Here is a 12,623-nt window from a genome sequence, read left to right as displayed (position 1 = left end):
TTGGAAACAAAACAGATTCTTGGGCAGGTAAATAAAAACGTGTATGGTATTCTCGTACAACTAAGCTTATAGAACTCATAGTGCCTGATTTGGCAGTAAATAGCCACTCTGTGATGTCATGTCCACTGAATTGGTTTTCTTGTATTTTATCTATATTTGCAAAAATATTCTGAATCAACTTATTTGACTTTATCCTCTTAACTCCCTGTGGGACATAAGGCCTCGATGAGCGTCTGCCATCTGCTTCTGTCCTTGTCTTTCTTTTTTGTAGTGTCCCAGGTGAGGTTTGCCTCTTATAATTCACGTGTTATCGAGTGCCCCCACATCTTCTTTGCTCGCTGAATCTTTTTGTGTCCCTTGGGGATTCGATTCAAGGGACTGATGGGTGACGAAACTCATTGCTCTTCTCAAATTGTGAGTGTCTCATCTCCTGTTTCTCTTTCTCATTTCAGTGCTGGTGAAGGAAACTAGGCGATTTTATGAAATTATCCCGTGAGGATTTTTCCTGAAACGGAGGCTGTAAATAATTCCTTCTTCATCTCATTAATTATTTGATATTGTCGTATTCTTATCATCTAACAAAATAATTGCGGTAAATTGAAATAGATCTTTTTCTGTGTACGATTAAGCATCTTCAAATTATTCTGATAGTGTCGTATTCTAAGAAAAGAAAGAAAATAAAAAGAAGAGAAAATTCCTTTTATTCATCCTAGGTAGAAATCTTCCTTTCAGGTGTTTGTTGAGAGAAGACTTAGATAACCCAGGCATCAATATCAATGCATTGCCTCAAATTGAGCAAAGGGCTAGGTTTTTTGCTGAGAAAAGATACTATGGGCTCAAACCCGGGTCCTGTGGATGTATGTGCAACGCCTTATCTACTCAGTCATCTTATCCCTACCTCTATTAGCTTCATACAAGATCAGTTTAGATCAATTAAAATGTATTTTTCAGTGTATCTTCAAATTTTTCAATATTTGATAATGTAATTTTCATTTTCTTAACATCTTACAAAATCAATTTACGTCAACTGAAATACTATTTCTTTTCAGGATAAAGTTAAAGGATTTTGTCACATTCATATCTGATTTTAACACGTTTGAGACCAATTTTGTGGAAAGACATTTTAAAGACATTATTTGGTCTATGTCAAAATCCTGATATTGATATATTTATATTAATTATCCTGTGACTGGCCTCATGGGTTGGAAGGTTTTTTTGTGAAAGTAGACTTCAAAAGCATTTGTAAGACTTTTCATTTTTAATAGAGCCGAGTCCACCTGAATTAAAAGACTGCAAACTGCTTGCAGTCGCATTTGCAGACTTCAAACTCAGCCCAGCACTGGAAAACAATTTATCTAAACGGACGATAGTGGACTGCTTCACTATTTCCTTTCGTAGTGAATTTCTCCCATCTAAGCTTACTTCACAAGCACTACCATTTTTTTGTCACTGGCTTTTTTTTGTTTTGAGAATTTTTTTATTCTTTTCCCAGGCCAGTTTTGAGGATGGGTGACAGATTGGAAAGGGAAAAGGAATGATATTAAGCTGCTTGAAGCTGTGAACCCTTCCTCATCCAATAACCTAAACAATAACATAATTACATCACTTAAAAACCACTTAGACAGGCCGTATACCACAACCCCCCCCCCCCCACCCACCTTCCACCCACTTTCCTTTTCTCACTGGGCACAAATTTTGACAGTGTTTGGTATGGATGCTCAAATCATGGAGTGACTTTCCATTCACTAAATTGGTTAGGGTGTGATTTTGGCAGTGTAATTTTGGGTCCTGAAGGCCTGTATAGACTGCACAAGCCCCTCTTGTATCCAACGTACCATCAAACTGTGAACACTTTTGATCAAACAACACATCTTTAATAATTTTGTGGTCTTGTGGTATGATACTCGCCTTCGGATTGGAAGGTCCACGGTCCAATCCCACTCTGAGCAGCGCATAGTTGAGTCATTGGAAAGGGTATTTACTCACAATCTCTCAATGTACTTCAGTGTAAAATGAGTAGCTTGCCATTAACAGCGTTGTCCCTGTTGAAAAAAGAAGTACTATCGCCTAACAGTGGTCATGTCTCGTCCTACGTGTTAAGTGTTGTTGGCTATTGACTCCTTGTACAGTGCTTTGAGCATGTTTAGTGGATATTAAGCTGTATGAATGCTTTAGTCTTTTAGCTGAGTTTGATAATTACATTTATTTCTCCCTCTATATTGTTATCATCGTAAGCATAACCATCGATACAGTCGTCTATCTATTCTTGTGCGACTATGTGGTCTTGTGGTATGACACATGCTTTCGGATTGGAAGGATCTGGGTTCGAGCCTCACTCAGCGCCTAGTTGAGTCCTTGGAGAAGGCTCTTTAGTCACATTCTCTCACCGTACTCAGGTGTAAAATGAATACCTGGCTGTTAACAATTTTGTCTTTGTATGAAAAATTTAAATATCGCCTAAAAGGCATCATGTCCCGTCCTAAATGTTAAATTTTGATGCTGGCCAGGGACCCCTTGTAAAGCACTTTGAGCACATTTAGTGGATATTGCGCTATATAAAAGCTCATTAAAAATTTCTTTTTTTTTGTATTTAAGGGTAGATTTGGTATGGTTTACAAGGCTCAACTAGTACGAAATGAAACTTTGGATGTAGCAATAAAGATCAGTAAAGATAATGATCTCAAAGATGAGTTCATCAAAGAGTTCAAGTTGTGTGCAGCACTGGAACACCCCAACATTGTCAGAGCTTATGGCTGGAGCTTCCAATGTATGTTATACATTGCATTCTACTTCTCTATAATCCAGTTTAAAAAAAAGAAGATGGATCTATTATGAATTTTTCAACAACAAAAAAACAAAACAAAACAACCCATCAGTATTAAGTAATTTTGAAAAGCGATTTATTTTAGATCTATTTCTCTGGGATAAATAATGAAAAATTATTTAAAGACTTGTCTGTTTATCATCAAAATAGGAGCAGAAATTAACTTGTCAAAGACTTGAACAAATCTGGACAATGGTTATACTTTGCCCACCTTTTTATTACTCTTCAAATATCTATACTTTTATACTTCCACGGGAAGACATCAAGATTTTAGGTCATTTTTCATTTTTCATCCCAGAGAATTATTGTTGAAGACATAGTATCTATAATCTCTGTAATTAGCTTCTAAACCTCCCCACCCCCCTTCCCATAACAATACCAGAATGAGGAGATGGGTTAAAACAGGCCACATGAAAGTCATTTCCATATCACACTTGCAAGGCGTTGGTGGTTGTTTTTATGTAGTTACACTTTTACATTATTCGTCATTGCCAATAGCTAGGGACTCATTCTTTTCCGAGAGGACTGTGGTAATTATATATGCAAAGTGCCTTAATCAAGGAGATAGGTGCCATGATCAGAGATTTTGCCTTTATTATCACTCTTCCACTCATTGACCTCGCTCAACATCACCAGATTTTTAAAAGAAGACTGCCTCTTTGAGCTGCAGATACCAAAAAAAAACCCCACCCCAATATATATAATATATATATATATATATATATATATATAAAGTATTATATAATATATATAGAATATATATAATATTAATAAATTCATATAATTATATTTATATATATATATATATATATATATATAATATATTATATATATATAAAGTATTGATATTCCAAACTAGATATATGAGGGAGACATGACACAATAATCCACTTGTGAATTGGAAATCTCCAAAAACTTTATGTCACTTTATTTTTACTCATCAAGTACACTGAATTGTGAATTTTTTAGAGTTAACTCACTCAGCCCCAACACCGACTATATCTGTAGTTTAACCCGGGTCTTTTACCCCATGCCTATTTATTACATTTTTATGAGACAAATTATAGGCGTAGTATCAAAGCTAATGTTTTTAGTTTTTACATGTTGATGATAGTTGAATAAAACTATCTAAGCACATGCTCATTTTTAATACATTTTTTTTCAATTTTGAAAAGTAAGAAAAAACTCTAGGATTGAGTTAAAATATTTATAAATGATCAATTTAATTGATTTTGAATTGGAGCTTAAACTTAGACTTGGGACAAATCAGGGAGACCTCGGGACATGAACCATGGAAACTCTGGACAGCTTAGGAGACATTAGACGGCCATTTTAGAATTTAACAAGTTATCATTTTAAGTAATGAGGCGGACGAAAATGAAATAAAAAATGCAATGCTCATATTTCGTTTCAAATAATTATTTATAACACTTTAGGTCTTTGAAAAAATGATTATTTGGCTTTCAGCATAACCAGTAATATCCAGTATCTAATTTAACTAAGTTGAACTCCAAAGTTCTTTTTATAAATCTAAATGTCTTCAGCGTGGCTTTTGGTGCAGTTGGTGACACTTGGTGTCATGAAAGATGAATTGAACATTAGTAATAGGAAAAATAACTTTTTTGATCTGTGATTGTTTTAAAGATGTTTTTTATTTGTCGTTTCTTTTCAGAAGCTTTGCTTGAAAATTAATTTTGTCTTCCATGATATTTTCCTCAACTGGACTAACCGGATGACATGTGAAACTTGTTGTTTCTTTGTAAATTTATCATTACTTATTGTTCAACATAACTTCACTCAAGGCCTGAACATAATCTTTTGTTTTTCCTTAGCAGCAATGATATGTGCAGTTTTAAAAAATCATTTGTAAGATATTTCATTTGAATTGAAAATCCTGTGCCCGCTTACTTCTGTAAGTAATAAACATTTGCAGTCAAAACCAAAGAAAAAAAAAGAAGAAAAATAAACCCCTTATATTTGGTCTGTTAAATATGAATGGAAGTTGATTTAGGGAGAGTCCTCTCTAGCTTATTTAATTCTGTCCCAGTTGCAGCTTTTTGGAAGTTTTCAAATATTGACATTTGCTATTTCCTTTGCCAAATACCTCACACTGTGCACTACGATTGAAAAAAAAAAATAAGACGCATCTGTGAACTTCAAATTGCACTTCTAAATTTCTTGAGACATACTGGATGGATGTAAAAAAAAAAAAGATAAGACACAAATCATTGTTTGTCTAACGATAAATACATTTTTAAACATGAAAAATAAGATATTCATATACTAGCTAAACTGGCTACAAGCACCATAATATTTGTGGATATTGGAAGACGAGTCCCAAGTCTCTTGAAGCAGGTGTCTCAACTTGAAATGTGTACTTGTTTTTGATTGTCAATCTTACAGAATCCTACTAACATAAAACTGTACTTGGTGCGAAAAGGTATGTGCAAGACATCACAAAGGTTTAAGTCAGCAGAAAAGAAGTATGGGTTCAGTTGCAATTTTGATGTTGTCTGTTTAAACAGAGAGAAACGAAAGGGTAGAAAATAAGGTTGCAAAATTTAATCTGGTGTAGTAATGTGATTCAATAGAGCATAATATAATATATAATGGTCCAATAATTGGGCAAATACAATTAGTGTCCCGAGTCTCACCCGTCCCAAGTATCCCACTCCTCTCCTATATAAACATGAATACATACATCAATGTTGTGGGCAGTGCAAATTGGAGTCCTTGGAAACAGTCATGTCACTCACATTTTCTCACCAGACTTGAATGTAGATATAATGAATTTGTTGCCAGTAACAACTTTGTCTTTGCCTCAGAGGCATCTTTTCTTGTCTTAATGTTGAACGTTGTCGTTGAATGGGACCTCTTTCTTGGACTCTTTAAAGAAGATGATGCAGTTTAATTTGTAAGTTAGTCTTTTTCTGTATTTTCAGTGCCAGACAAATATTACATTATTATGGAACGAATGGGTGAAGTTAATCTTATCAATTATGCTAAGACTAATGCCACATCCTTGAATGACCCTTCAACTATCAAGACATTTGTGAAACTGTCACTGGATATTGCCAATGTAAGTTATAGTAGGTACCACAAGATACAATTTGTAAATATTTAAAATGGAATTTTCTTACTATTACTATATTCATAAAGTATTCTGGTAGTCATGGAAAAAACTCTTTAATTTTTTAAAATCCATACATAAATAAGATAATGAGAGCAAATTCAGTTTTCAAGAACTTAGAATTTTTTTGCTTGCCAACTGATGTAAGAAAATGTTCCAACTTTGACGTCATGTAACTAACCACCAATTAGATTTATCATACTTGTGAAACACATTTTTAAAGCGCAGTGACTAGGTAAATAAAATACAACAAGATTTGAACCAGACACAATTTTTTTCCTGTTGAAATTCCCCCAAAACTCTCGCAAAATTAAACGTTTTGGCCTCCAGCATGAAGAAATAGCATATGTCATATACTATATTAACATAATGATCATACAAAATGACATGTAATTCACGTCATAGAATTTTAGACAAATTTCTGAGCCAATGACGAAAATACGAAATTGTATGGAAAATTACGAATTTTTAATTCTCAGTAATACTTAAAAAATGATAATGATAATACTAATAATAATAATAATAATAAATAAAATAATAATAATAATATAATAATAATAATAATAATAATAATAATAATAATAATAATAATAATAATAATAATAATAATAATATAATAATAATAATAATAATAATAATAATACTTTTTCTTCTACTTCTATCTACTACTACTACTACTATACTACATACTACTACTACTACTACTACTACTACTACTACTACTACTACTACTACTGTTACTTTCTGCTACTACTGTACTACTTACTACTACTACTACTATTACTTACTACTACTACTACTACTACTACTACTACTACTACTACTACTACTTCTTTCTACTACTACTTATACTACTACTACTATACTACTACTACTACTACTACTACTACTACTACTGCTACTACTACTGTTACTACTACTGTTACTCTACTACTACTACTACTACTACTACTACTATTACGACTACTACTACTACTACTACTACTACTATTACTACTACTATTACTACTGTTACTTCTAATATAATAATGATAATAATAATAATAATATGAATGATGATAATAATAATAATAATACTACTACTACTAATAATAATAATAATAATACTTTTTCTTCTACTTCTACTACTACTACTACTACTACTACTACTACTACTACTACTACTACTACTACTACTACTACTACTACTACTACTACTGTTACTACTGCTACTACTGTTACTACTTCTACTTCTACTACTACTACTACTACTACTACTACTACTACTACTACTACTACTACTACTACTACTACTAGTACTACTACTACTACTACTGCTGTTACTGTTACTACTACTACTACTACTACTACTACTACTACTACTACTACTACTACTACTACTACTACTACTACTGTTACTACTACTATTACTACTACTATAATAATGATAATAATAATAATAATAATAATAATAATAATAATAATAATAATAATAATAATAATAATAATAATAATAATATTAATGATAATGATGATGATGATAATAATAATAATAATAAATAATAATAATAATAATAATAATAATAATAATAATAATAATAATAATAATAATAATAATAATAATGATAATAATAATAATAATGATGATGATAATAACAATAATAAAGCAGTTCTATAGCGCATAAGCATGACGATGTAACGTTGAAGTGATCATCATTGTCAAATTGTGATTGTTTGTACAGGATTTCAGAAATTACAAATTTCTTTTTCAAATTACTAAAAATTGACATAAAATTTACTAAATTTGAAGTTTTCAATTTGGTAGGTCTGCACAAGTAACTCTGATTGTTCCTGTACATAGTCTATCACTATCATGAAAGCATTAGAAAAAAAAAAAATTGTAAGAAAATGAAATGGCACTTCGAAGTCTATTTCTCCAATCTTATAACTTTTACAAGTACCGCTTTTCCCAAATATAATAAACAATAGCAATGCTTTTTCAATTTTCTAACACATATATTGGGACGAATCAATGTGTGTCTTTTGTCTATTTCTAAACCACTTTGTTTTAAAAACGACATCACACCTTCAACCGTAAAAATCTACTTCAGTTCTAACGAGATCAAACAATAATTTTGTCATAGCAACAAAATGTCCACCATGAGTTTAGTGTGTGTGTATAAATTCGTCCCTTGATTTTTGTTTAGCAATAAATAAACATCGAGAGACAAACCAGATATGATAAAAAATTACATGGATAAATTTTTTAAAACAACACATCGTTCAATAAAAACCAATGCTAGAAAGTCATCAAAAAAACATTATAGGTTAATAAAAACCAAAAAAATTTAGGGGATTATTAATGCTATTCCATCATTAAAACATACCCACTTACCGACCCAAATGATCAATTGAAATAACAATATATATCGTATTTACTTTGTTTTAAACTATCTAAAACATAAATTATGAAGGTACTTTAATAAGATATTCATGTGATTTTCGTGAACTCTATTCTTTTTGTCAATAATTTGAGATCTCATTGTCACGGCCTTTTGTATGCTGTTACAAACTACAATGAAAACAAAGCTGAAAACAAGGATTTGATGGGCTTTTTAAAAATGTGATACCTTGGCCATTAAACAAACCTTATTAAAACAAATTGGTAGAAATAGAGTTAAGATGTTTGTCTTTTAAGACAGACTCGGTTCACATTTTATATCAATAATATGTCGGGATTTTTCGCTGCTGTGAAGTTTTAAAACGGATTTTCCAACCTTTATGTCCATTTTTATTTTTTTGTTGAAGTGGTTTAAGAATAAAACTGAAACCTTCCTCTTTCTGTGCATTTTTTAATTGCTGAGGTATTAACTCACTCAACCCTAACACCGACTATATCCGTAGTTTACCCGGGTTACTTTTACCCCATGCCTATTTATTACATATTTATGAGACAAATTATAGGCGTAGTATCAAAGCTAATGTGTTAGTTTTTGCATGTTAAAGATAGTTGAATAAAACTATCTATTCATATGCTCATTTTTTAATACATTCTTTTTTATAATTTCGAAAAGTAGCAAAAATCTCTAGGATTGAGTGAGTTAATGGTTGAATGACCTGGTTTAAAATTAGTCCTTTTCTGCCACAAAAATGACGTCCATTGTGGTACCTAGTTATATATGTACAATTGGTAAATACATCTCATGATGACCACCTGCATTTTCCTAATCATATGTGTGACCCCCAAAAAAACCAAATAAATAAATAAATAAAACCAAACATACCCAAGAGAAAAGGAAAAAATGAAAGTAGATACCTGATAGCATGTAGTGCAACTTTAAATGTCTCATTATATCACCAAATCTTGGTACCACATACTTTGAGAGTAAATACTGTGATAGTGGATTTTCTTTTTCAGGGTATGGAAGCTTGTGCAAACAAGGGAGTTGTTCATGGCGATTTGGCAGCAAGAAATGTTCTAATGCAGATTGAGAAGTCTGGAAACCCTGTGGCCAAGGTGTCTGACTTCGGCTTAGCCAAAATTCTTGATAAGGAAAAGAACTACATTTACGAGAAAATGACATGTTACAAGACTTTGCCAATTTGTTGGTAAGAACACTTTTTAAAATATGTCAAGTGTGCTGGAGTGGTAGAGATATACTCGTTATTTTTGGATTTAAAACCTAGGCAAGAAAGTGAAACTTGATCACTTCACTCAATGAAGGAATAAGTTGGTGCAATCACAATTTAAATGGTATACCAATTTAATAAAACTCCTGAATGAATTGAATTCCAATCCCATAAGTATTGCCAGCGCTTTTAACTTGTATGAAGGAAAAGTTTGTCACGTTATGGTTTTTTGAAAAACATCCTCTTCATTTTAGTATCAATCTAGAGCGATTTAATTACCTACTTCTCGTAGCAGAAATGCTTCATCATGCTTCCTAAATGAATTATAAATTTTTCTTAACTTTCAAATTTTCTCAATTTATTAGGGAACACAGTTTTAATAGCAAGATGAGGACAACCAGTTGCATGAAGTCATTACTATATTTATATTTCATGCTTCACAAATTAGGATATAAAAGTTTATATTAAAAGAAGAGCCTGATGTCTGGGCGCTTTGTGTAGATCACAAACACCACATTTGAAGGTGTCATTGACTTTCTGTAAGCATTAGATGTCAATCATAGGATACATTATTAATAATAATAATAATAATAATAATAATAATAATAATAATAATAATAATAATAATAATAGTAATAATAATCATAATCATAATAATCATAATAATAATGAAGTTTATTTATATTGCACCCAATCCTCTATACAATAAAGCTCTAGGTGCATAACAACTACATCAATCCATTCAAATTCCTCTTTCTCTCTCTCTGTCTCTCCATCTCTTTTTCTCTATGTATATGTATGTGTGTATATATATATATATATAAATTAGTTTTTAAGTATTTCCTGAAAGCGAGTTCAGTAGGAACGTCATGAAATGATAAGGGTAGATTGTTCCAGAAAGACATTGCGAAGTGACTAAAGGATCTGTCAGAAAGTGTTTTTGTACTCTTTTTTGGCATTAACTAACAAACACCACATTTGAATGTGCCATTGACTCTATGTAACCATTAGTGGGGCTATGTAGTCTTGTGATATGATACTCGCTTTCGGATTGGAAGGTCCTGGGTTTGAGCCGCGCACATTTGAGTCCTTAGAAAAGGCTCTTTACTCACATTCTGTCACCTTACTCAAGTGTAAAATGAGTACCTGGCCGTCAACAGCATTGTTTGGTCCAAAAAAAATTGTAATATCGCCTGACAGGTGTCATCTCTCGTCCTACATGTTAAGGGTGTTGCTGTTGGCCAGGGACCCTTGTAAAGCACTTTTAGCATGTTTAGTGGATATTGCGCTATATAAAAGCTCATTTAATTTTATTTATTTATTTTTTTGATGTCATGCATAATTTCGAATTTTATTTATTTAAGTACAAAAGCATTGAAAAAGAACCAAAAACCAGTTAACTCACTCAACCCTAACATCGACTATATCCGTAGTTTACTTGGGTTACTTTTACCACTTGCCTATTTATTACATTTTTCTGAGACAAATTATAGGCATAGTATCAAAGCTAATGTTTTTAGTTTTTGCATGCTAATGATAGTTGAATAAAATCTATATACATGCTCAATTTTGATAAATTTTTTCCAATTTTGAAATTTAGCAAAAATCTCTAGGATTGAGTTGAGTTAACCAGTTAACTGCCATATTCTGGAAAGACATATTTGAAAATTTGGCCAGAAAACTTGTCCTGGGAATTTGCAAAGTCTGATGTTTGAGAGCTTTTTTGCAAGATGAGGGTGATTCAAATCTTTCAATATTTGAAGAAATCAAGTTTTCTGAACAATTTTTTTAAATATGTGTCTTTCCTTAGTTAACTGGTTGAATCACTTTTTTTTGGTACTCTTTTTCTGCTTTAACCCAATAATGCCTTATTGAAATGATCTTTCATATTTAGAAAATTATGTAAATGTTGCTACTCGAAACTCGGAAGAAATATATAACAATGTGAAATTGAATGTAAGCTTCAATTTGATATATGAAAACAGATAAAATGGACGTTACGGGTTTCCCATTTATCAACAAAACAAGATGAATGAAACACTACAGAAGAATGAGATAATGTGAGAGTGGCGTTGTTTGGATGAATAAACAAAAACCATGGTTTTTGCACCTTAACAACGCCACTACCACATTACCTCATTTGTCTGTAGTGTTTCATTCATCCTGTTTTGTTGATAAAGGGGAAACCCGGGGAAACCCAAAACGTTCATTTGATTTGTTTTTGTAATTAAATTGAAGCTTACATTCAATTTCACATTGTTATTTATTTCTTCAAACTTCGAGCAGCAACATTTAGATTACCTCTTATGACATTAATTCTCTCAGGTATGCCCCAGAGTATCTTGAGTATGCAAAGGGTGGCAGAAACAGCACAGGAATCAATTATACAAAAGCTGGTGACGTTTGGGCCTATGGGACAACACTGTGGGAACTCTTCAGCGGGGGGAAATCACCAGTTAGATACTTCATTGACCTCAAAGTTTGTAATTGTGATTTATTGTACAAGTTCTATGTGCAAGACAAAAAACGTCTACCCCAGGAACATTACATGAGTAACGAAATATACAACATTATGACGGAATGTTGGAAACAAGCTCAAGAATATCGACCAAGATTTTCTGATTTAACTACAATGATCAGTGATATTTTTATTAAATGCTAATAAGATTGTCAGCATTCTTATCCATCTTGTATAGCTTGAGTGTTTCTACCCTTGTTGCAGTTAATTTCTTTGTTAAAAGACTTGATCTTTTATTACAGGCATGAACTGTCACAATGCTAATTATACTAGTGATCGGTCTGGTCCAAGAGGCTAAGATACCGTATTTGACAGAATATAGACAAGCGAGTGCTTTGACATTGTCTTTACATGGCACGAGATGTGATTTATTTACAATTAACAGGATTCGGCAATATTTGGTGTACATCCTTTTTTTTTTCTTTTTTTTTTGTTTTGATGCCTTCTTCGTGCTTCTATTGTCTTGATTTTGGTTGATTTGCTTTTGTAGTGTTTGTTATCCACTATTTCATTGGTTTTAAGCACTGAGGTTTTGTCGAAAG

General features: G+C 32.1%; 1 protein-coding gene across 1 annotated transcript in view; it reads left to right on the top strand.

Moving 5' to 3' along the window:
* LOC144967463 (tyrosine-protein kinase JAK2-like) overlaps window positions 1-12,623 on the top strand; it is a 40,968-nt gene extending 28,345 nt beyond the window's left edge. The window contains exons 12-16 of the mRNA XM_078904740.1: window positions 1-27; window positions 2,596-2,767; window positions 5,767-5,903; window positions 9,352-9,542; window positions 11,889-12,623. The exon at window positions 1-27 is cut by the window's left edge and continues 74 nt beyond it. Of these exons, the coding sequence (XP_078760866.1) occupies window positions 1-27; window positions 2,596-2,767; window positions 5,767-5,903; window positions 9,352-9,542; window positions 11,889-12,225 (864 nt within the window). The 3' untranslated portion in view covers window positions 12,226-12,623. The remainder of the gene's footprint in view (window positions 28-2,595; window positions 2,768-5,766; window positions 5,904-9,351; window positions 9,543-11,888) is intronic.

Source organism: Berghia stephanieae, chromosome 3 (assembly GCF_034508935.2).
Source record: "Berghia stephanieae isolate SIO BIC M18660-M18661 chromosome 3, UCSD_Bste_1.3, whole genome shotgun sequence".
NCBI lineage: Eukaryota > Metazoa > Mollusca > Gastropoda > Nudibranchia > Aeolidiidae > Berghia > Berghia stephanieae.
Note: the sequence above shows the minus strand (reverse complement) of the source record. Positions and strands in the feature narration are given on the sequence as shown.